Source organism: Carassius gibelio, chromosome A16 (assembly GCF_023724105.1).
Source record: "Carassius gibelio isolate Cgi1373 ecotype wild population from Czech Republic chromosome A16, carGib1.2-hapl.c, whole genome shotgun sequence".
Lineage (NCBI taxonomy): Eukaryota > Metazoa > Chordata > Actinopteri > Cypriniformes > Cyprinidae > Carassius > Carassius gibelio.
In genome coordinates this window covers 1,710,805-1,738,193 of record NC_068386.1, presented here as the reverse complement: position 1 = coordinate 1,738,193, position 27,389 = coordinate 1,710,805, and the positions used below count along the sequence as shown (strand labels likewise).

Below are 27,389 nucleotides of genomic sequence, written 5' to 3'. Positions count from 1 at the left end.
TTAATTAAAATTGGAACTGGAATGACAGGAAGAGGAATTTATCCACGACAATTCATTATAGTCTAATTAGACCAACACACGTTTTTGTGGCGATGCAAAAAATGCAGATTTATTGCTATTGTATGCACATTTGTATGCGTATGTAAAGATATGTATTTAGATTTTTTGTTTATGAGGTCTATGCATCATAAATTGATTTTACTAAATTTAGTTGAATTTAATAAATCAGATAATATTTATAATGTGGTTAAAATTTTTATTATTTGTTTTGTTTTGATTAAATATGTCTTTAAACATCTTAAAATGAAATTTATAAAATATAATAAAATAGAAAATGTATATTTAACTTATATATTTTATTATATTTTTATTTCATTTAGATTTTTGTGACAATACAACTATGCCTTTTTTTGTTATTGTATGCCATTTTATATACATACAGTGTGTGTATATATATATATATATATATATATATATATATATATATATATATATATATATATATATATATATATATGTATGTGTGTGTGTGTGTGTGTGTATGTTCAGAACAATAAATAGGTTTTAAGAAATTAGTTATCATTTATAAATCATTTAGTGACTCTAGTTTGGTTCTATTTGATGTCATTTGTTTATAGTTATAGTTAAAATGTATAGATATAGTTAAACAATATAATGAACTAGATAAAAAAGTTTGTCAAGACAAACTTTAAGTTGGCTTGAGAAAGCCTAGCGTGAAAGTTTTAAGCAGTTGTTGCCTGACTAGAGAGTTGGAAAAGTTTGAAAAGTTAAAACAGTTTTAAGTTCAATGGCAAGTTACAAGCATGTCACTAGCATGTTTCTAGCATGATTAGTGTGGTACTAGCATTTTCCTAGCATGATTAGCAAGTGACTAGCATGTTCTTAGCATGATTAGCAAGTGACTAGCATGTTGCTAGCATGATACTAGCATGTCATTAGTATATTTAGCAAGTGACTAGCATGTTCTTAGCATGATTAGCAAGTGGATAGCATGTCGTTAACATGATTTCAAAGTTACTAGCATGTAGCTAGCATGTTTCTAGCATGATTAGCAGGTTACTGGCATGTTGCTATTATTTTTGTAGCATGATTGGCAGGTGTCGCTAGCATGTCGCTAACATGTTTCTACCATTATTAGCATGTTACTAGCATGATATATGTTCAGAACAATAAATAGGTTTTAAGAAATTATTTATCATTTATAAATCATTTAGTGACTCTAGTTTGGTTCTATTTAATGTCATTTGTTTATAGTTGTAGTTAACATCTATAGATATAGTTAAACAATGAAATATGTACATTTTCTATGCATGTCATATCAAGCATTTATTATTAATACCATTTTGTATTTCTGGAAAAATTTATTTCACAATTATTTTTTATTCTAAAATTATATAATATAATTCTGTCTCCTGTTGCAACCTCAGTTATCATTTAAAATATATTAATTGTGTTCTCGTGAAATCACTTTATGACTCTCTTCATAAGCATCAGTCTGCTTTCAATGCATTCAGAGACCTGCAGCTTTAGACCTGCTCCAGTACTGTAATACTGTATTGTAGAAATATCAACAAACTTGACATTTGGAATACTGCTTTACAATCAGAAGTGAGGAACATGGATTTTAGCCGGTTGTAGACAATATGAAAGGTCAGTGTGGGAATGAGATCAGCACTGTCCTCTCATCTGACATCAAACTGAGCGAATTGTTTTCTCATGTGCTCTGTAGGACAGTATTTTGACCAAGAGCCGAGCTTAGATAGAACTGCAACGTCTGTCTGGCTGACATTTAAATTGACCAATCACAGATGGTTTGTAGTTGCTTTAGGGGCGGGGCTATCTGGGGTAGTTTCTGTGGTGGCAAAAACACAGAAATTGAATCTTTTTTCTGACACCTTACTGAATAGTTATGAATAGTTTAAGTGTTTTCTAACAGAAGAGCGACGTCCCACAGACTCCAGGGTCAAACTCCAGTCCTTTATCACTTAATTGCTGTTTTCTGTCAGAGCAACCCAATTAGCCTCGGGAAACTATCTGCCTTGCCAATCGGATGATCGATGCAGGATGTGAATTAGTCATTTTGTGACAAATTCTTTCAAGCTTGGGAAAAAAGACGTCCTACTTTGTGAAACGACTAATCCGATAATCCAACAGGGTTGTGCGTTTCTTACCGCGCACAGGTTTCCCGCCTCTTACAAGTTCCTTGATCTTTACGTGTCCCTGTGAAGCCGAGTATGAAATTGAATGCCGTGTCCTTTAGTTCAATCCCATGAGTAAATAGACACGCAGGAAGATTGCATCTGAATTTAGCCGACTTGTCAAAAACATGCTGATGGACTGAAAGTCACTGGGATGTTCCTGTACCTGCGTGTTTCTAATGCTCATATCTAATATTGTTTTTAATGCATGTCTTTTTCTCTGTCTCCCTTCATATTCAGTACCTGTTCTGTACGTTAGGGATGTTTCTTTTCATTATTGTGAAGCAAACTAGAAAACAGAGTCGAAAACAGGAAATGAATAATTCAGAAAGGATCCACACACTAAAATAGAGAATTATTGTTTTTGCTTGCTAGTTTTCACAGGTGTTATTAACATGGGAGCGAAAAGCAAAAACATATTATTATTGGTGCTGGTTAATGCAAACAGTGGCATTATTAAAACTTATTACAGTGGCTGATGATAAAAACAATATACTGTAATATACTGTCCCCAGCTGAAGTTTTTTCCATAGAAAGACAGATATAGTGATGAAAGCCAATATATTAAATGGCACAGATGTTTATTCACGGAGTAATCCACTATTTTGTTGAAGGGGGTCAGAATGGCAAGTTTCACCTGAGATTTGGAGCCAAATTAGAGGGGTGTAAAAATGACTTTAGAAAGCTGGAAGCATCATTATTTTATTTGTAGATGGAGATTGTTAGGTCTACTAGTGAAATCTGTTGATTTTAGCCATATTTGTTTCATTGTATGCCAATGGGGGCATTCAGAAATGGCAAAGAAAGCACTTTTTGCCTCAAGTTTACCTGCCTGTAACTCAAGAGGTATTAAAGATATCTTAACATCCTTTTAGATTCTGGTTCTTAATAAACTTTTATTTTGGTATCTTCATTTTAAAGGCCCTCGAAGTTTCAAAAACAGAGATATGGAGATCTCAATGTGGCTCCATGAGCAAACTGCACAAATATTGTAGACATTTTCAATGGTCAAGAACCATATGTATGTCATTTTGCATAAAGCTGATACTTCTTTCTTTTAAAGAGTAATATCTGAAGAACAAATCATGTTGAGACTAGAAATGCATTTTGTGATTTTCTACCAACACAATTGCATAGAAAAATCCCTGCCAGCATCGAGACTCGAACCTGTGATATTTGCATCTGACTCTAACCATTGGGCCACAATTGCAAAATTGGACCATGTAAATGTAAGGGTTGGACAGATGGTGGAAATTAGTCATTAAAAGCGAAATTACACTCAATGACAGAGCAACAACGGCCATGAAAAGATCTGGCATGATGTGATGAAAGCTATTTCGATGACTTTATTAACGATTAGAACGCGTCCATCCCGTGCGAGTTGTAGATCGTTTGATTGAAAGATCAAACTGTTTAATGAATGTTTCACTTGTGTTGTAGTTTCGCTTCAGGCTCTGTTCAGACAGGACTAGTTTTCCCTGAGGGGAGGTTGTGTTTTATTTCACAGGCGTACTTTGTGATTTTAATTCTTTCCAAACTGAATACATCTGTAATTTAGGATAGAGTTAGAGCTGAACTAGACAGTACATGTGTATGGGTTTGCATTGTTTTGATTGCACTCTTTGATTGAGTGTGTGAAGCCATTAGTTGGGAACGCTCTTTTCAACTCTAGCTTAACTCATAATTTAAAGTAGTTCAAATACCATTTTTTTTCACAGAAATGCTATTGAAAAACCATTTTTGGTTCCTCAATGATGCGAAGAGTTAGATGTAGTACAAGAAGTTTCACTTTGGTTACATTTGCTGCTTATTCTTGCCCCAAAAATGACGATTGCAACCTATTTTGCTGTCATACAAGATATATTATAAATTGGTCAAATGGACGCTTTGCAACGAAATACACAAAACAGAAATAAATGTAAATTTAAACCCATGAATGAATGCAAACTGTTGATTTCTATAAAACAGGTTTGTAAGATGAATTAACTAGATTTTTATGTATCATCAACCTTAAAAGAACGTGAATTAGTGAACCACTACTCCTCCATCAGGTGACTACAAAGGTTATGATGACATGCATGTCCTTTATTTTCCCGGTCTGCATTAATTCAGCTCCTTTTTTCCATCCCGTTGTTTTTCTTCCTCACTTCCTGTATATTGTTGGCTTTTTCATTTCCGTTAGAGCACTTATGCCTCCTGCTTCTCCTTTATTTGCACTATCGGCCGGTTTCCATCTATTACGCATTACCTTCTCTCTCGCTCTCATTTAGCGGCTCTCGTGGTGAGAGTCTCCTGCTGTTCGAGGCTGCAGGCCATTACTGTTCATTACAGGCAGAGCCAGAGGTCAGCGGGGTCACAGGATACACTAACACTGCTGTAATAGAGAGACCAGGAACCAGAGAGCAGGACTCGTAGACAGACAGCTGAAGATAAAGCACTCAGGTCTCCGTTTTCATCAAAGGGTTTCAGAACAAGCTTTACATCATTAAACTCGATCTGCGTTTGCTGAAGGAGAGCGCAGTGCTTGGAGGATAAGAATCATGTCTTGGGCTTCGGTGCTGTTGCTTTACTGCTGGGAGCTTAAAAGATGCAAGAAAGATAAACCAATCACTGTTGGGTATGCAAATAGACATAAACGTCCAGAATTCAAAGTTTAAATGGAGCCTTTGCAACAAAATGCACAAAACAGAACAAATGTGAATTTGCAAACTGCTGATTTCTATAAAACAGATTTAAAAGATGAATTAACTCGATTTTTAACAGAAACTGTAATAAAAATAAATAAATACATTTTTGGAAAAAGCTTAAACGAAACAAAAGTATATTTTAGGGCTGTGCAAAAAATCGAATGCGATTTTCATGCACATCTCGTCAGTAAAGACGCTCCTGTAATCAGAAGTATATCTCCAGCACGTGCGTTCAGATCAGGGTTGCCAGGTGTTCACAACAAATCCTGCCAAGTTGCTTCTCAAAACTAGTCCAAAACTAGCCCAATCGTGCCTCCAGAAGGTTCCCCATTAAAAATTGCTTCCCGAGTTTAAAATATACGTTTTTTAGCAGGGTTGCCTTGGTAAAATTATTTTCTTTGTCGATTCTTTGTCGATTTTGAAAGTGATTTTGTGTTAGTTGTCGGTAGACTACGGCTTTGTGTAGTAACTGCCGCTCCACCTGAACCAGTGTTGCCAAGTCTGCGGTTGTTTTTCAACCCCAATACCAATAACATGATATTTAGCCCCTAAAATGCGAATTTTACCAAGGCAACCCTGCTAAAAGAAACGTATATTTTAACCCCGGGAAGCAATTTTTGTCGGGGAACCTTCTGGAGGCGCGATTGGGCTAGTTTTGGAATAGTTTTGAGAAGCAACTTGGCAGGATTTGTTATGAAAACCTGGCAACCCTGATCTGAACACACGTGCTGGAGATATACTCCTAATCACAGGAGCTTCTTTACTGACGAGATGTGCATGAAAATCGCACATCTAGTTTTTGTTGCAACCTTTAACTTTGCCATCAAAGAAACATGAAGAGCTGTAACCTTAGAGGTTGCTAATCGGTTCTTAGCATGTTGCTACAGTGTGTCGTTGCTACAGTAGGGTGTTTTGGGTAAGTTGGTTGGGTGTTGCTACTATGTGGTTGATAGTGTTGTGGGACGTTGCCAGAACGTTACTATATAGTTATAAGGGTGTCGTGGGTGGTTTGCTAGATAATTGATATGTTCTGAATGTTGCTTGTTGGTTGCTTACTGTTTTGCATTCAAGTCTCTGTGATACTCTTTTAGCACCGAATGTTGAGCTTTGATCACATCACTAATCCTAAATATGAGCAATAGTAATATTGATGCCGCCCTAATAAACAGCACTGAAAAATCAATGTCAGAGTAACAGCTTAATGTTTCTCTCCACTTCTGTGATCAAGTGCATCGATTGCATTGGACCTGTAATCAATCGGTGAGAAGTCACGGGATAAAACTGCAGATGCGCTCTCACTTAAATCCATGCATTTCTGACAAACTTGTTTGTAACACCTAATCAATGACAGCGCTGTGCCCCAGACACTGTGAAGGCACACTGAATGTGCTAATGTAATTCAGTTTTTTCAGACGTGTCTCTGGCTGTGAGTTTGCATTTGCATTCTGCTGATTCAGATGCATTTAAAGTGCTCTTCTTTAAAACAGCTACGGTTGTTTACAACAGGGGCATAGCCATCTTTTCAGAAGTGAGGGGGACAGAAATTACACACACATACATGCATACACACATACATACATACATATATATATAAAACATTACAATATAACGTTTCTATCTATATAGCCTACCAGTCAACAGTTTGTGAACAGTAAGATTTTTTTGTTTTTAAAGAAGTCTCTTCTGCTCACCAAGCCTGCATTTATTTGAAATCAGCTTTGAAATCTCATTAAATTACATTTTGAAATATATTAAAATAGAAAAGTTATTTTAAATAGGCTAGTAAAAATATTTCCAAATTTTACTGTTTTGTTGTACTTTATCAAATAAATGCAGGCTTGGTGAACAGAAGATACTACTTTATAAAACATTAACAGGCTTACTGTTCAAAAAACTTCTGACTGGTAGGATACTATAGGCAACTTAAAATTTTCTCTGATTTCTAGCTTTTAATTGGCTTATAAATCTATAACTGCTGGACAATAACAAATAATAATGAACTCTTTATATACTACAAACACTTTTTTAAACACAATAAGGCAGAATAGTTTTTATACTGTAATAATAGCATTTTTCATATACTTTATTTATCACCTGCTGGAGATGACTTGAAAAAAACACATTGTCGCAATCGTGTCTGTTTTTCTCATAGACTGTATAAAAGGTTTTATAATAATAAAACCTTGGACGCTGTTGCCCATATTAGGAGTTTCCTGGTATGATTTTCTGCTCGAGAGCGCCCTCTGGCTTCGAGTATGAATGAAACACACACTGCAAGAGAGTTTAGTGCTCCGTGATGTTCTTCTCGACTTCTAGGTACAAATAAAACATCAGGTCATGCGCAAACTATCCTGTCTCTTTGAGTTAAAATTTTCATTTATTCACACCAGCTCTTGAAAACCTCTATATGAACACACTTGACCGAAAAAGTGTGGGGGACAAATTTCTGTGTTATCAAAAGTGTCATTTATTTATCACTATTATCTACTGCTCAAAATACCTGGGGGAGGGGAGCTTGTCATACAAAAGATTTAAATATTTCAAATATAACTCTGACTGAATCATTTGAATCATTGAGTCATTGACTCATGAAGACTCACTCTGACCTGTTTGTAAATTTGTGAGTGAATCATTTAGTGCAGTTCACGAACCGATTTAACAGGTTTATTGAAAACAATCAGATTATTCACGACATAGCATGTGGTGATTTCTCCAGTTCAAAATACGAACCAGTTGGAATGTTATAAAATAAAAGTTTCTCTAAATAAAAATACTCCGATAAAGTACTGATGCTGTAAGAAATCGAAAATGTGACCCTGGACCACGAAAACTTAAGTTTCTGGGGTGTATTTGTAGCAATAGGCAAAAAAAACAAAAACAAAAAAACACTGTATGGGTCAAAATGATAGATTAAAGATAGATGCCAAAAATCATTAGGATCATGTTCCATGAAGATATTTAGTAAATGTCCTACCATGAATATATCAAACGTTATATTTGATTAGTAATATGCATTCCTAAGAACTGTATTTGGACAACTTCAAAGGTGATTTTCTCAGTATTTAGATGTTTCTACTCCCTCAGATTTCCATTTATTCCAGATTTTCAAATATTCTCTGATGCTAATCAACCATACGTCAATGGAAAGCCAATTTATTCAGCTTTCAGATGATGCATTAATCTCAAACTCGGGAAAATTTACACTTAAGACTGGTTTTGTGGTCCAGGGTCACAAATATAGTCATGCAAGATAAGGCATAAACATGTACTTTATAAGTATTAAATATGCTAGGAACATGCATGCTAATAAGCAGCTAGTTAATAGTGAGTATAACAAAAGTGTTACTAAATGACTTTGTTATTGTGAGTCAGTCCCTGTTTCTCCAGGTCCAGCCTAGTTAGAAACAGTAGTTTGGATTGGGAATCTTGCATCTGTTGAGGCTTATAAATGGAGCAAATCATTGTGCAGCCCGCCACTTCCAGACGGAGAGAACAAATGTGTTACATGCCAGTTGGAATGTACAAGACTGACCCTGGACCGTCTCCAAATCCACCCCTAAACCCCCTGTGTCTGGTCTGGAGGCGCCAACGCAGAGGAGCATTGTGGGATTTTTAATGAAGCCCAACTCGATCTACCGTGTGTCCATGGAAACTTCGCTTTCCTTCGCTTGCTTTTCACCAAAACTGAGACAAACTAACAATCAAAGCCGACCTTCAAATAACCTCCAACATCTCGGCCTCTTTTGGCAACTGGATGAGAAGAGCGATTGAATGAACTCCAGAAACTCGCAGTTAAACACAGAGCCAGAGGAAACGTTTCAGCTCAATCTCAGTGTAATCTGCTTGAGAAACAACTACCTCAATTCATGCAAAAGCAACACTACCTCCAAAAATATTTTGGTGTAAATGTATTGCATTTGGATCATACAGTTATGCATTAATGAAATGGGTCAGAGTTCGGTAAAAAACTGAATGCATTTTAAAAACACCGTAATCATGTTAGAATCAATGCATTTGTTTGAGTCTCATACATTTTTACTAACTGAATATTGCTTGCTATCCATAATTTAACCATGTTCATCCATTTAAACAATTTTTCACAATGAACAGACTATGGTGATTGTAAGCAATTTGAAGGAATGTATTTTGAGAAAATATTTAAATCAAATAGATGATTTTTGCATGCAGAAATCTTACCTAAGCTCATTATTTTGGTAAAACTGTGTAATTCAAATGGGTTGGAAATGGGTTTTATATGCAATTCAAACACACAAATCTTAAATTTAGGCCTATATGAACAGTTTTAATTTACTCCCCTCATTGTAATTCTGAAGCTATATTATTTTCTTCCATGAAACACAAAGAGAGTTTGGAGGTTGTTTTAGTCAGCTTCTGTTTACCAAGGAAAGAAGATGATGGTTTATGCAGTCAAGCTCCAAAATGGCCAAAACAAATCATATAATTATAATAACAGTCATGCATATGGCATGCAATTTTAAGTCGTTATTCACTAATAATCTTCCCATCTGCTGGAGCTCTTAAATGTGTGTGCATTTATTTAAAAAACAAAATGAGTTCATGCATATGTGACATGAAATGAGATTTTGAGAGCTGTGGCAAAGGGGAAGATTATCTGTTGCTTTGATATTGATTTCATGATTTATACATGTCACATTAAAACATACACACACAAACAAAACTTGACTTTCTCTATGCAAGTTTATAGTTCTTGACTAGAATATAAAGTGGGCTTAACTTTGCTGGATGACTCACACAACCAGTTTGTTGTATTGCATTGCAAAGCTCAAGTTATTTTTAGGTTGATTTCATCTAAAGAAGATGATGTTTATGCCATGTTTATTTTGTCAGTGTTAAAGTGTTTGGACTTAGTCAGACATAACTTCAAAATAACACTGTTTACTTTTTAAATGCATGTTCCTAGTCTGATAATGACGTGAAATGGGTTGCAAATTTCATGCTTTAAAAAAAAATTGCTTTAGTTTTCCCAACCTGCTGCATGTAGAAAAACACGAGTGCATGAGTTTAGCCGTCGTAATGCATTGTTTACTAGTCACATCCTGTCACAGATAACAGATTAAAGCTGGATGCAGCTCCTTAATACGTTCACCGCTATAACATGTAGGTCAGGAACGTAAGCTGTTCATTAAAACACACAGCAGACATCAACTGCTTCCAGCCTGTGGTGAAACGTGCTGGTTTGACAGGAACACCACTTTACCGGTCACAGGAACAACCCGTGATGTCGAGCCGCTCCAATCTCACGCCTGTTTCCTGTAACTGTAGATGTTCTGTAGGCTTTAATGGGATTGACTGTGGTTGGGCCACCAGCGGCTCCCGGCAGCATGTGCTCTCCGTTCTTATCACACTTGTGTCCTTTAATCACATCTCATTTCCTGAACCTCTCGTCTCCTCTTCTCCCTGGAGACTCAGAGTAACAGGTCACTGCTTTTGACACGGTCTTGCTGAATGCACTGTTATTCTAGTATTAGTTATATACTATTACGATTTTTACTATGGAAGCCCGTTTCTGCCAAGAAATTTTTTTTATAAAAAAAAGGTAATTCCAAAAGTTTAATTTAATTAGACCTTGCAATTATTTGTGTTTGTGGTTTCTGCCATGAAAAAAAAAGAAGCTAATTGCAACGTTTTATCTCACAATTCAGACTTTTTTTTTTTCTCACCATTGAAATCTTGGAATTCTGAGTTTATATCTCGCCATTCTTCTTTTTTTTTTTCTCAGAATTGAGTTGCGAGATGTCACAATTGGGTATTTTATCTTTATTATTTAGTTTTTATCCCATGATGGAAACAAGGGAAACAAGCTTCCATAATTTATTAATATTTTGAATTGTTTTGTTTTTTTATCAATTCATATTTTTCAATTCAGTTTGTTTTAGTAAATATGTAATTTTTTTTTTTTTCATTTTTAAATTTTTTTTTTTTTGCTTTAGTTTTAGTAATTGTAATTTTTACTAACTTCACAATTGCTGACATGAAAGAGAAGAATTGTGGAATAAAGCAGTTATTTTAGTTTTCTTTTGGGTTAACTATTCTTTTAAGAGCTAGAATCTTGCTTACATCGATTTTAATTGCATTTTTTTCTTCTAGTTACTCAGAATAAAATGTGGTCTAGTGACCTTCACTCGTGTTTCTATGAAGTCTTTAAGACCACTGGAGACTTTGCAATGAATTTTGTTGTGTTTTATAATTTAAAAGGGTTTTGCACCCTTAATCTAAGCCCTTCACAGCAGACTATTACACAACACCCAGTGCAGCATAGTTTTTTTTTTTTTTTTGCAAGACCAGCATCAACAGGACAAAGTGCATTGGGTGTAATTTAAGTTATTGATCCGTTTTACCTGTGTTTTGACCTGATGCATTATTGACAATAGATATTGGACTTTACAGAAATGTGGGGTCAATAGATCTATAAAACTGGTTAAAGAATGTTAGCCTAGCCGAGATGAAAAGCGGCTCATCTGACTGGTTTGGAAGCATTTATACATCATCACATCATTGCTTGAGCACGTATCTCAGACTCCTTCAGTCCAACTCTTTATCAGCAAAGAACTGTGCTTTATTAACAGCATTTTATAGCAAGCTATGTGTAGACTCCCCCTTCATGTCCCACGATACCTTGTGTTCTGCTGAGCGTGGCGGAAAGAGCCGGAAAAGGCCTGAATACTGTGGGAGGACTGATCTCTGCAGGTCACCATGGACTCAGAATCATTTCCTTTCCCGAATTTGAATCGAGGAAGCAAAGATGAGACAGAATTGCAGTTCTGGAAGAAGTTAAATTACAGTTAATTTCAAAGAAAAAAACTGTCATTTTTTAATTATAAAAGACAACTTTTGAATTTTGGTTTAAAAAGCATAGATGGATGAATGGGTGGGTGGATGATCTATAGATTGGTGGGTGGATGGATGGATGGATGGATGAATAGATGAATGGGTGGGTGGATGGATAGAGGATGGATGGATGATGTGTGAATAGATGTTGGATGGAAGGATGTTCATGGATGGTTAAATAGATGGGTGGGTGATATAGATGGATGGATGGATGGATGTTGGGTGGATAGATGGATGGATGGATGGATGTTGGGTGTATAGATGGATGGATGGATGGATGTTGGGTGGATAGATGGATGGATGGATGGATGGATGGATGGATGGATGTTGGGTGTATAGATGGATGGATGGATGGATGGATGTTGGGTGTATAGATGGATGGATGGGTAGATGGATGAATAAATGGGTGGTTAGGTGGTGAATGAGATATTGATGGGTGGATATATAGATAGATGATGGATGAATGAATGGATAAATAGATGGATGAATGTTTGGCTGGATGACATGTAGATGGATGGATGGATGGATGGATGAATAGATGAATGGGTGGGTGGATGGATAGAGGATGAATGGATTGGTGGTTGAATAGATAGATAGATAGAACAGACATATACAGATAGCATGAGCTTTATTCTAGGCACTGGCTGTTTTTCGTGCATGTTCACCATCTGTTCAGTCTATATGGTTTGGCTGTCAGCCATACGTATAGTAGGCATACTTAAGGAGCTCTGGTTGCATTTGCAGAGAGTTTTTCTTGCATCTCACACACTTTACACTTAAAGTACACTCACGTTTACTTTTTTATCCAAAGTGACTTACGACAAAGGTATGCGTTTTAGCAAGCAATCCACACATGCTGTAGCTTTGCCAAAGTACTGATAAAATGCAGTCGAGTTTGACCGTATCTTCCCTCTAGTTGACTGACATCTGTTAGCAGGTAGTCGAGATGCTCATGATCTATATCGGAGTAGACAGGTGGATCCCAGCAACAGCTGTGATAGTGTGCCCTGAGCGGGGCCCTATGGTGCCGGCCCCTGAATGCATGTAAAATGTGTATCTGAGAATAGATGACTGTATTGGTTTTCCAGGTGTTACGTCAGTGCTGGAGCCACCGAGGTCCAAACATTATGAATATATATATGATCGAGAGCATGAGTGTGTTGATACTTGTTTACATTTTTATCCCAATGGACTACCTATAGGCCCATTCCTGGTCAAGTTAACCAAATTTTACAAACTTCCTCCATTAAAATGTTTCATTTTGTTGATCATTTTCTGAGGAAAGACAAACATCCGCTCTAGATTTGGAGCCGAATTACAGGTGGGGAAATCATTTGAAAGATGACAGCATCATGATGTTATTTTTAGTCAGAGATTGGTAGATCCATTAGTAAAATCAGTTGACTTAAGTAGTCTGGTGACCATTCATAAATGTGGAAAAGGCACTTTTCACTGTTTTTTACCAAAGTTTGCATGCATTTAACTCAAAAAGTATTAAAGATATTTCAATGTCCTTTTAGATTCTGGTTCATAACAAACTTTTCTTTTGTAATCTTCATATTTAAGGCTCAGTGTGGTTTAATCCCAGAGATATGGGAGTCTCAATGCGGCTCTATGTCGAAATTGTTGTATTCTACCAATTTTGTTGATTTGATCCAAAATCACATTATTGAGGTCTTAAATACAGGGGGGTTTAGAAAAATGGCATCATCATTTTGCGGTTTTTACACAGATCTGTTTACTTTAGACTTTTTACGAGTTAGAATTTAGAGTTTTATACCAATTTTGACCATTCAAAAATGAAAAAAAAAATAAACTTTTGATTCAACCCCCAACCCACCCACCGCCAAGTTTTCATTCATTCATATTTTGATATTCTGATTCTTACCAAACTTTACTTTTATAAGGCCGAATGTGGTTCTTTCCTAGAGATATAGGGACCTCAATGCGGCTCCATATCTAAACTGTTGAATTATACCAATTTCTAATGGTTGAAAACCAAATGCAATTTGGTATTTATTTTATGGCATACTTTGGTATCTTGGTACTTTGGTTTCAGCCATGAGATCCATCATTATTTTTTTATCAGCTTTACACTTGTATCTGTGTGTTTGCATTGACTCAAAGAAAAAGCTGTATTTACTCTTAGTATGTGGATAAAAACAGCAGGATTAAATAACCAAGCAAATCGTCAGGGAATCCCTCGGGAATTACAAGCAAGATAATGAAAACCTGGCCACGAATGTATGAAGGAGCACCAGGATTAGAGGAGATTTTTGTTACAGTGACGACTTTGATGGAAACAAGTCAGAAGTCAACAGGAAAATGAGGGTCTGTGGGATATTTCAGTGCGGTGACGTCCAGTAGTCATGACCGCCTTATCTTCAGCGTTCACTAATCGCTGTTGACCAGTTTTACCCAGAAGCTCTTAAGCTCCTTCATGACCATGAGAGCTGATTTCAGTTCAATCACTTTTACTCTGTTTATATTTGTGTGCTTCCGGTTACGCAGGAGTAACATAAACTAATTAATTTGCTCGTGTCTGATTTAAGAAAGTGTTTCTTTAGGAGCATATATAACATTTTTGTATTGTGTATTTATATAACTAGACATTTATATAAACAATCTATTCAATTACATGTATTATATATATTTATATATATATAATGTATTATATATTTTTTTTTTACTATGGTTTGAATTTACAGAAAAATTAACAAGATTTTTTTTTAAAGCTTATTTTTGCTTACATAAGGATGTTAACTTTTTATGTAAAGTTGCATGTATAAGATTGTCCAACTTTATCCGCATACATACAGCAATATATACAATAGAGAAAATCTCACAAAAACATGTCCAGGTGTCAATTAATCCCAAAATCACACTAATATATATATATTTTTGTAGAATCAAACACATTTACCCCAATATATATATTTTTTTATGATTCCATAACATGTATTTTATTATAAAAAAATGTGCATGTATTTATAAGGACAATACATATTAAATAACATTTAATTTATTTTATTATTATTCTCAATATTATTTTATTATTATTTTTAAATTGTATTTATAAGGAAAATACATATTAAATAAATAAATAAAATTGTTTGTTTATCCTGATGCTCATAACATTTATTTTATTTTATTTATAAGGACAATACATATGAAATATCTTTTTTTTTTTTTTTTTTTTTTTTTTTTTTTTTTTTTTTGCATAAGGATGTTAACTTGAAATATCATTGATATTAAATTGATTTGTGTAATTTTATAGGGATCTTACAAATGACAAACAGGTTAGACAGTGATTTGGAAATGAAATATTTCAATTAAAGCAAGGGACAAATTAAGAAAAAAAATATTCAACATCTAAAAATAGACCAAAAATAGAAAACAATAAATTATTTAAAGTTGATATTGATGTCATAAAATGATGCAGGAAATCAAGCTAATAATATTTTGAATTTAAAAATTAGTTTACTGTATAAAGTCAATATATTACCCAATACAATAAAAGGATAGTTCACCTAAAAGTGACATTTACTCTCCAAAAATTGCTGACACTTATTCCGTGAATATATTTATTTTATTTATTAATTTGCTTATTTAATCAGTTTGCTTGTTAGTTATTAGGTAGCTTTTCAGTGAAAATAAACGGGCTTAAATGTTGTTTGGACATTCTTCAAAATATCTTTTGTCTTCCACAGAAGAAATAAGTCACACATTTTTTAAACGACATTATATTATATTAAATGTGCAAATCGTTTTTTGTTTTTTGGATGAACGGTCCCTTTTAGACACGTTTTTTACAAATCAGCCTCTTCTTATAATTGGGTGTTGTGTTGAATTGAAACCAAGATGAACAACGTTTGCAATTTCCCGTAAAAGTTTCCACGCTCAGTCGTTTATCATGATGTCGTCTGGATTTCCAGTATAATGTCGTTTTGCTCTCAGCCAATCAGCTTTGCTCAACTCTGAAAGTGAGTCTGTAACTGTATCTGATTGGCTGACAGATGAGGCTGCTGATTGGATTAGGCCGCTCGAGTTTTAGCGAATGTGATCCGTCCCTCGGTGCGAGAAAAGGTAAATAAGAGGCATGAAATGAGCTTGTTTTCTTGCCTGCAGGGTTTGTGTAGTTTTACATTTGCAGTCGAAGACAGAACAGAGCTAGTAATAATAACCGCATGTTTGAAACGAGAAAAACAGAAGGGAAGTGAAGAAAAGGTGCACTTCTAATTGAATGGTGAATGGAAAATAAGGGTTTTATCCAGACGGCTTGAGATTATGGATGTAATCATGTTTCAGGCTGTAAATATGTCCCTGCGGTCGTTTTCACAGTTTCACTGATCTCTCATGGTGTGAAATTAAAGGTGAATCTTCGAGGTGGTTTTACATCAAGCGCTAATTAACTGGAGCGTCCACCAATCAAGAGGTCTATTGTGCACATTTCCATTTTAATACGCGTCTGCATTTCATATGCGGCAGATTAGCGGGTTTCAATCTTTCTGTGCTTAATGCATTTATTTGACTCATTTCTATTACCTGGCCATGCTAACTTAAAAGGGAAAAAGAGGATCTTTAACCAGTGAATGATTGAACCCTGTGTGAGTAATGATGGGAAACTGCAGCTCTATCAGATCCTTTATGTTATCCATTGCAAAATGTTACGATATTATCGCCCAGCTTTTTATATAAAGTGTATGCATAAATATGTCCAACTTTATCCGCATACATACAGCAATACAATAGAGAAAACCTCACAAAAACATGTCCAGGTGTCAATTAATCCCAAAATCAAACTTAATATATTCATTTTTATTTATTTATTTGAAGAATCAAACCCATTTACCCCAATTGCAATGCATCTGATATTTTTTCATTTTTTTTAATGATTCCATAACATGTATTTTATTATTAAAAATGTGCATTTATTTTATTTATAAGGACAATACATATTAAATAACATTTAATTTATTTTATTATTATTCTCAATATATTTTTGTTATTATTTTTAAATTGTATTTATAAGGACAATACATATTAAATAAAAAATGTTTGTTTGTTTATCCTGATTCTCATAACATTTATTTTATTTTATTCATAAGGACAATGCATATGAAATATCTTTTTTTTCATGCTTCCCATATTATTTATTTTTTATTCTTTTTATATATATATTTTTAATTCATTTATTTAGAAAGACAGTAAATATTGAAAACATTTATATAAATGTGCCACTATTAGCCAACTGGCTTAGTGCTTTAGCCGGAAGTTAAAATAGCCATAAAAACATACAAACATAGAACATGATATAAATCACCATGAATCAGAACAAAAAATATTATTTTCATTATAATTTTTGTATAAAATATTATGCCATTTTTGTTAATTATATTAACAAATTGCTATCATTATACATACTGTAAATGTTGATATAATTTTTACTTTATTACTTTAATTTTACTTGAAATCAGGTCAATTAAGAAGTCTAACAGTAGACTTTTGTCTTGATTTTTGGAGTAAATTGTCACGTGATGTGTGATGAAAGGAGACCATCACTTCTTCATCGCTCTTCATTTCTCCCCCAGTATCTGCTGCGTCTGCAGATTCCTTCAGATGATCATATTATGAGCTGTGTATCGTCTGTAAACAGCAGATTGGAGATCAATGATGAGATCATGTGACAGAACATCAAGCCTAAAGCCTCAGAGGTCAAATCTGGGTTTAAAACCAATAATGCACAGATTATTTATTAGTCATCAGTCATTCTGAGACAGCTAATGATAACGCTTCTGTATTGGTCAAAACTGAATGGCATATACAAGTTTAAATCCATTCCAGTCCACAGTTTCAACATAAACTAATGAACAACATGTGATGCATATTTCTCAGTCATACATGCATGAGAATTCACATAAATAAATAAATAAATAAATGGTATAATTCATTATTAACTGTTTTCAGTGTTGTTTTAGCATCACTGAAAGACTTGTATAGTTTTTTATTAATGTTTAGAAAATGTTCTACGTTTTGTCTATATAGTTTATTTTATAAATGTTAATTTCAGTTTTATTTTTAGCAGTTTTATCAGATTCAGTTAAAATAGAGTACATTTAGATGAGAAAAAAAGTTTTATATTTTATTTAATTTAACATTTATAATATTTTGAGCGATAAAAAATATTATTGAATTTAATTAATTTTTATTTATGTTAATTCCAGTTTTAGTAATGTATTAGTTTGGTAATTTTGTCAATATTATTATTATTATTATTATTAGTTATATTAAGTTTCTGTACGTGTGTGTGTGCATGTGTGTGTGTGTGTTTCTGTATGTGTGTGTGTCTATACATTTGTGTTTTTGTGTGCTTGTGTGTGTGTCTACATGTATGTGTTTGTGTGTGTGTGTCTATACATGTATGTGTGTTTTTGTGTGTGTGTGTGTGTGTGTGTGTGTCATTGTCAAGGCCTCAGACAGGATTTCTCAGTGGCATTGCTAAGCAGTGGACCTCAGTCTCTGCTCTTCTCCATTTATTTGGACTACAGCTCTAATGTCTTGATCTCTCGGTTGTTGTCCTGTAGCACAGGCCGGTGGGTGCAGACATCATTAGTTTGATTATCATAAGCGCACAGAATCACAGCCCGTTTGTGTGAGAAGGAATGTGTTTGTGATGAGTCTCGTCGTCATTCTGGAGTGAAAGGTCAGGCGAGTCTCGTGTGAATTCGGCCTGGTGTTTGTCACAGCTGGAGACTCAACAGACGTCCTGCTTATCTGTATAAAGCTGAATTTACATATAAAGTAAATGAGTGGAAAATGGCATGCGTTTTTGTATTGAAATAATGCACACAAGAGGATTTTAACCCAAAATGTTCTATGGAAGAACGTGGTGTGAATAAATGCACTCTTGATGCTGATTAACCTGATTATATTTCAAGTAGCAACTATTTGTATATTTATTCAGTATAAAAAAGGCCATATATCCACTCTTTAAATACTTTGCATTCAATATTTTTTAGCATTCAGTGTGTTTGATAGTAAAAAATATTTGAAGGGAAATACTATAGAAAAAAAACATTGTAGATTGTAGAGAAATAGAAAATACTTACAGTATTAAGAATAATAAACAATTGAAGCTCCAATGAAAAACAATTGAAACATGAAGTGCTAAAATTACTGAAACCGAAACAGAAATAAAAATAGTAAAAAAAAATATACATTTGAATATATAAGATAAATTTAATTTTGTAAAAAGGTTATTAACTAAATGAATAATAAATGTATTCATTATATTAAATTATATAAAATCTGGACCCAACCCCCCATCCCCCGGTAATTGTCATAAAGTAAAAACCATAAAAAAGTTTTTAACTGAAATAAAATATAAACAATTGTTTAGTTTGAGTGGAAGTATTAAAATAACTAATACTAAATAAAATAAATAAAACAAAATGTAAACTTAAATAATCATAAAAAATAAATAAGTAAGCCTATTTAGGAAAAAAAAACATATTCAGCATATGGAGCGAAGCTGTGTTCTGCACCTAGTTCACGGAGTATCAATATCGGCCTTTTTTACTCCCTAATATCGGTATTGGTATCTGAAACTGAATTAAACATTCAACATAACTCTTTATTTTAACTGCATACTACTTAAACGTTGCTTTGAGCTTAGTATTTATGGTGTAAAAAAAGGCATATTCAACATATGGAGTGAAGCTGTGTTCCATGTTCAGGGAGTATCAATATCGGACTTTTTACTCCCTAATATCAGTATCGGTATCGGTATCGCATAAAAAAAATATATATATATCGGTCTAGGTCTAAAAATAACCCTGTGTTGAACTTGTCTGTTTTAATGATTCAGAATAACAGACCTGGTGTTTATGCCTCTAATTTAATTATCTAAAAAGTGAGACATTTTCGTACAAAACTGAATTAAACATGCAACATACGTAACTTTAACTACACACTACTCAAATGCGGTTTCGAGCTTAGTATTTATGGTTACATAATACATACTCAACGTATGGAGTGAAGCTGTGTTCCATGTTCAGTGAGTATCAATATTGGCCTTTTTTACTCCCTAACATCTGTATCGGTATCGGTATCGCATAAAAAAATATATATATCGGTCTAGGTCTAAAAATAACCCTGTGTTGAACTTGTCTGTTTTAATGATTCAGAATAACAGACCTGGTGTTTATGCCTCTAATTTAATTATCTAAAAAGTGAGACATTTTCACACAAAACTGAATTAAACATTCAACATAACTCTGTTTTAACTACACCCTACTCAAATGCGGTTTCGAGCTTAGTATTTATGGTAACATAATGCATACTTAACGTATGGAGTGAAGCTGTTTTCTGTGTACTGTGTTCAGTGAGTATCAATATCTGCCTTTTTTTACTACCTAATATCGTATCGGTATCGGCTCCCAAAATAAAAAAAACATATTGGTCTGGCTCGAAAAATAACACTATGTTGAACTTGACTTCCGATCTGTTTAATGATTCAGAATAACAGCCCTGGTGTTTATGTCTCTAATTTATTTATCTAAAAAGTGAGAAATTTTCGCACAAAACTGAATTAAACATTCAACATAACTCTTTATTTTAACTGCATACTACTTAAATGTTGCTTTGAGATTAGTAATTATGGTGTAAAAAAAAGGCATATTCAACGTATGGAGTAAAGCTGTGTTCCATGTTCAGGGAGTATCAATATCGGCCTTTTTTACGCACTAATATCGGTATCGGTATCGCATAATAAAAAAAAACATATCGGTCTAGGTCTAAAAATAACCCTGTGTTGAACTTGTCTGTTTTAATGATTCAGAATAACAGACCTGGTGTTTATGCCTCTAATTTATTTATCTAAAAAGTGAGACATTTTCGCACAAAACTTAATTAAACATGCAACATAACTCTGTTTTAACTACACCCTACTCAAATGCGGTTTCGAGCTTAGTATTTATGGTTATATAATACATATTCAAAGTATGGAGCGAAGCTGTTTTCTGTGTACCGTGTTCAGTGAGTATCAATATCGGCCTTTTTTACTGCCTAATATCGGTATTGGTATTGCCCCCCTCCCCTCGCCAAAAAAAAAAATAATCGGTCTGGCTCGTAAAATAACACTATGTTGAACTTGACTTCCGATCTGTTTAATGATTCAGAATAACAGCCCTGGTCTCTATGTCTCTAGTTTTATCTATCTAAAAAGTGAGACATTTTCGCACAAAACTGAATTAAACATTCAACATAACTCTTTATTTTAACTGCATACTACTTAAATGTTGCTTTGAGCTTAGTAATTATGGTGTAAAAAAAAGGCATATTCAACGTATGGAGTGAAGCTGTGTTCCATGTTCAGGGAGTATCAATATCGGCATTTTTTACTCACTAATATTAGTATCGGTATCGGTATCGCATAAAAAAAAAACATATCGGTCTAGGTCTAAAAATAACACTGTGTTGAACTTGTCTGTTTTAATGATTCAGAATAACAGACCTGGTGTTTATGCCTCTAATTTAATTATCTAAAAAGTGAGACATTTTCGTACAAAACTGAATTAAACATGCAACATACGTAACTCTTAACTACACACTACTCAAATGCGGTTTCGAGCTTAGTATTTATGGTAACATAATGCATACTAAATGTATGGAGTGAAGCTGTTTTCTGTGTACCGTGTTCAGTGAGTATCAATATCTGCCTTTTTTTACAACCTAATATCGTATCGGTATCGGCTCCCATAATAAAAAAAACATATCGGTCTGGCTCGAAAAATAACACTGCGTTGAACTTGACTTCCGATCTGTTTAATGATTCAGAATAACAGCCCTGGTGTTTATGTCTCTAATTTATTTATCTAAAAAGTGAGAAATTTTCGGACAAAACTGAATTAAACATTCAACATAACTCTTTATTTTAACTGCATACTACTTAAATGTTGCTTTGAGATTAGTAATTATGGTGTAAAAAACGTATGGAGTGAAGCTGTGTTCCATGTTCAGGGAGTATCAATATCTGCCTTTTTTACTCACTAATATTAGTATCGGTATCGGTATCGCATAAAAAAAACATATCGGTCTAGGTCTAAAAATAACACTGTGTTGAACTTGTCTGTTTTAATGATTCAGAATAACAGCCCTGGTGTTTATGCCTCTAATTTATTTATCTAAAAAGTGAGACATTTCGGCACAAAACTGAATTAAACATTCAACATAACTCTGTTTTAACTTCACACTACTCAAATGCGGTTTTGAGCTCAGTATTTGTGGTTGAATAATGCATACGGTTTTACGTGATGTTCACTGCTCAGTTTTCGGGGAGTATATGGTGATGCTCCACAGTAAATGAGTATCACTGTGGGTTTGGGGTGTCATCGTGTCGGGGCTCGTGTGTGGCGTCTCTCGGTGTGGAGCTACGATAATGAATAGGATTGCGGCGCGGCGTCTCTCTGGAAAGCTGTGATGGATTGATCTGCTGCTCGTCTCATCCGAGTCTATCCATCAGTGGTGCTTTGCCTGTGTTTTCAATATGAATTTGCCACGCTTGAGTGCGCAGCGCCGCCAGCAGCCCCCGGGACCTGCAGCTCGCCGCATTAAAGATCACTTTCTTTCTCCTCCTCCCTCTAACGTAATTTGTCATCAAATCACAAATATTGCTCACGGAGCAGAGCACAAGGCTAAATCAAGAGCGTTCCTTGAGTGTTACGGGTTCTTCATCTCTGTGCTGACGGCACACACAGTATGAGTGAGTGTAATCCGTTTAGTAGATGTATGGAATGGTTGAGGAGATCTTTGTTGTATTTGATGTGCCTTTGATAAAGAATGGCTTTTATTTAGGCTCAGTTGTTATAAAAATGGATGAGTTGAGCAGTCAGACCAGAAAAGTGGTCGAGTTAAATGAATGTCATGAAAACTGTCCAGTGGCCAGCTGCATAACACGGTTTCTTAAGAACTAGCAGAGTAACAAGTCTTATTTTTCTGTACAATTTAATCTTTAAGGTTTAGTTATTTTTTTTAATTTTTTTATTATTATTAAGTTATTATCCATCTTTAAGGGAAAAAAACATATATGTAAATGCAAAGACTAATATACAGTATTATAAATATGCTTTACAAATGTATAGGATAAAGGTTTTTTGTTGTTTGATTCCACTTCTCTGAGAATTAAAATATATATATATATATATATATATATATATATATATATATATATATATATATATATATATACAGTATATATATATATATATATATATATATATATATATATATATATATATATTCCTATGTATGCATTTATAAAAGAATACTATAATAATTATTAAAAATGATTTAAATTATTATACATTATAATTATTAATATGATTATGTTGTTAACAAATACTTACAAATATTGTTAGTAATATATTACAGTAACATATATTTTTATTTAATTTAATATTTGTTAATATTAGCTTTTATTTCCATTTCATTAGCAAAATATTTTTTTACATTTTAAATATATTAATATTAAATATATATTATTGTTTTATAATTGTATTATTTGCTTTTGTCATTTTTACCAAAAACATTTTTTTTTTACGGTTTCAAATTTTTTTGTATTTCATCTTAGTGTTTCAAATGTCAAATTTTTTTGCCAAATTGAAATTTTTTTTTTTAGATATATATGTGTGTGTGTGTGTGTGTGTGTGTGTGTGTGTGTATTTCAATGAACAAGGAACTGTTTGTTTTAGTTCATATTAATAGTAACAGCACAGATTAGATGAGATACACAAACAGAAAGCACAAATTTAAACTATACATGATTAATCACAAAGACGCAGAGCTCACTGTGCTCCGGTGGAGGAGTGAGGACTGACTTTATGTGGGAACAGACCTGGCTGGAGTCACACGTTGAGACGGAGATGTGGAGATGGAGTTGAGATAGAAGAACTGATAGCTTGTGACACTCAGAGCTCCTGCTATCATTCTGGCTCCATCACTTGCTGAGATTAAACCCCGACCGGCTCTGAAGGTGACAAATACGAGCAAGCGTCTCTGGCCCGTGGCAGAATCTCCAGAGGAGGCAGAATGCCACACTGTTACTAATAAGAGGAGCAGGAAATGGGGCACACCTCGGATCCGTAATCACAGCGCTGCGTCTCTTTTGACGTCCTCTGCCAGTGACCTCATTAGCCGGCCCATATCGGGATTAAACCGGGGTCAAAGGTTAAGCTGGACCGCGCTCTCAGAGGGGCATGAGGCATGATTAGAAAGATGAGCAGAGGGAAATGAGGAAAGACGAACAGCTCCCCGGACGTCTGACGTGATTGGAACTGATAAAGAAGATTGATGTACTGTAGAGAGAATCGAGAGTGGATCATGTGCTCGGGGTCCTGAAGAAGATCCAGACGCTCAGACGCTCGTAAAACATCTTCACAACTTCTAACTGATCTAATCTAATAAAGCCAATGAGACATCATTGTGACGGTCCCATAATACTCAACAGATAAAACTTCAAAGCTCATAGAAATCGTCATTTAACAACAGAAATTGTTACTAATTTTATCATAAATATATAAGAATATAAATATAATTTAAAAAAAGTTATTTTAGATATATATAAGAAAGTCTGTGGTCAGTAAGTTACAAAATACAGTAAACAATTACTAAACATATATTCACATAAAAACACTTCTTAAATTATAATTATTTCACAATATTTATTTTTAATTGTATTTTTGATCAAATAAAGGCATCCTTTGGTGAGCATTTCTTTTAGTTTTACATTATTTGTGCATGTATATATATCTATATATTTTATTGTATTTTTTAATTAGTCTGTTAATTTATAAAACAGACTAATAATTAGATTTTGCACATAATTATGCCTGTTCACATCGAATATGTAAATTTTTTAAGTGTTTTGTTTAGTTTTTTCCAGTGCATTTTCACTTAAACTTTGTTTAACTGAATCTGTTAATTTATGAAAGATTTTGCACATAATTCTGTTTATTTAAATTGAATATTTTGCACTAAATAAACATTTACACACACAGTTATGTACATGATCCAGAATGAACACTTCCGACTGACTTCCATCTGCAAGTAAAATTGGCTTTGGATTGAGTCCTCAGTTGGCGTGTGACATTATAAAGAAGTAAAATGCAGCTCACGGTTTGAATGCAATGACACCTGCTGATGTCAGAGCCTCAAAGATGTTCAAGAAAACCTCTGACATCACATGTCAACCTCAGGACCTCAAATGCATTGGTTATTATAAATAATGCAAGTGTTTCTGTGAATGTAATGGCCGTCCAGCTATTATTGATGGTCTGTGCTGTAGAAGATGTGAGGTCTATGTGCTTACCTCAGCATGTTTTTTCTCCATTATTTGTGCGGGAAGAGATGCTTTTCAAGTGCATCCAAACCCAAACAAGACCGAAGTCTTATTGTTATCATATTTTTGTATTTAAATGTTAGTTTTCTCAATGCAATTACAGTTATTCCCACACTATTAGACCTGCTGTTGTGCACACGCTGGTTTGTGCTGGTGTTTTGGTGCAGCATTGCTTGATAGCAGCTTGTAACGTGCAGCATTGCTTATAGTTGCATCACATTATCACACTGGCACACGATGCCCGGGGCTCGCTTTACACCCCAGTTTCTTCAAATCCTCTCGCAGTATTTCTAGGGAGGTCATGGGAAAGGCTGTGGCCTGTGGCTGTTGGTTTCTCATTTCTTTTTCACAGTTCTTAAGCTCCTAATTGAAATGCTCATGAAATGTGCAGTGGCGGGGATTTTGCATCAGAGTTTTGGGAGTCGACGCACTGCTTACGTTTTTATTGCCTCATTCCTTTCCATTGGACGGGTAAAATACCTCATTGTTTGTCAGCGTCATGCATCTACATATAATATGCTTTCTGTGTGCTCAGAGGGGCCGATTGCCTCCCTGTTCATTCCTAAAGCAATAAAGAGCTTGTTTTCTGTGCATTTTCAACATTAAAAGAGGTGAAGCCTGAGCAATCTCATTTAAGGTCGAGTGAATTAAATGAAAGCCTCTGAATGTTTTTCATTAGGGATGTGAAGTGAATTTAATAACTTCAAATGAAATGCAACTAAAGCTCTGGAGTCGTGGGGCTCTCCGTGTGAGACGTAGGAATAACGGATGAGAACTTTTGCAGTTTGAGACTCATGCACACTCACTTTTGTTTAGTTTATGCTAAAATGAAGCATCAGTTTAATTCTGTGCGACATCGTCTGAACCTGAATGAATTGAGATTGAATTGGTTCAGTGTTCGTGTAGCTCAAACAGTAAAGAATGGCTCAAGCAACATTAAGGTCATGGATTTCGATTCTCAGGGATTGCATGAACTGAAACAATGTGTGTAACTTAAATGCAAAGTTGCTTTGGATAAAAGTTTCTGTCAGATGCATAAATGTAAATGCACAATATATTGACCATTTTACAGACCATTACCCCAAATGACAGAACCGTGAACATGTGAATGTGTTGTTAAATTGTTGAAATGTTGACCTATTATCTAAGTAAATATTTTAGGTTGAATGTTTTTGGAATCTCTGCTTTATATTGCAATACCCACCATTTGCTTTAATGTAGTTTTTAGTATTTTGTTGGGTAAAATCTGCCATGTGAAACCAGTGTATTTCTTCAAGTGTGTCGTCTCAGTGAGTTGATGTGTTGTGTTTGCAGGCGGTCTCAGAGGCGCTTCAATCGTGGATTCTCTGGACACACTGTACATCATGGGGCTGATGGAGGAGTATGAAGAAGCGAAGGAATGGATCCAAAACGACCTGGACCTGAACTCGGTGAGCAAACATGGCTGGCTTGTTTCTCCGTGGATTAGCAGCTCTGAATGTAATGCGGTCTGAAGCCCTTGTGGAAAAGCCTTCTATTGATCCAGAGCTGCGCTGGAATCAGTTGTTTCTTTTAACCAACGTCCAGTCCTGGGAATTGAGACCGTTTTGGTCCAGATTAAACATTCGTGAGTGGATGAAAGGCCTCCCTTGTGGCTTTGTGTTGACTGTGATGTGAGTCGAGGAATGTAAAGAGAGCGTTACTCACTGATGGGCAGTTCTGGGAGCTAACTAAGAATTGCAATGTAAAGTTAAAAAGCTTGGGTGTTCTGAATAGGATGTTGAGATTATTGATATTGAGATTTTTGACAGTGTAAAATGGCTTGTTGAATCCTTCATTGGTGTGTTTGAGCTGCTGTCATTGCACAAGCAGAACGCTCTTATTGCATTCTGATGCAAGTCAGCAAACTGCTCAGATCTTTCCTGAAGCTTTTTTGGCAGTTCATTTAAGGCCCCAGTGGTGTTTTGAAAGCTGTGTCAGTGATGCATGTGAACGATGCCTTCTGATTGGTCTTTCTGAGTCTCTATGAATGTAAGTTCTTCTACCACAGCCCCTAAAGAAAGACGTCAAACAAATACAATATAGATATTGCATTAATTTAATTTCATGTCCATTCTATAATTGACCCCAATGTCAGTTTAGTTTTAGTTCTGTTGAACGAGAGAGAGAGAGAGAGGGACAGAGAGAGAAGGAGAGAGAGAGAGAGAACCGAGAGAGAGGGACAGGGAGAGAGAGAGG

The 27,389-nt window shown here is 34.7% G+C and overlaps 1 protein-coding gene across 2 annotated transcripts in view; it reads left to right on the top strand.

Annotated features, from left to right (window-relative positions):
• LOC128030323 (mannosyl-oligosaccharide 1,2-alpha-mannosidase IA) overlaps positions 1–27,389 on the top strand; it is a 197,445-nt gene that overhangs the window by 102,695 nt on the left and 67,361 nt on the right. For both annotated transcript variants that reach the window (XM_052617850.1, XM_052617849.1), the window contains exon 3: positions 26,487–26,602. In XM_052617850.1, coding sequence (XP_052473810.1) covers positions 26,487–26,602 — 116 coding nt within the window. The remainder of the gene's footprint in view (positions 1–26,486; positions 26,603–27,389) is intronic.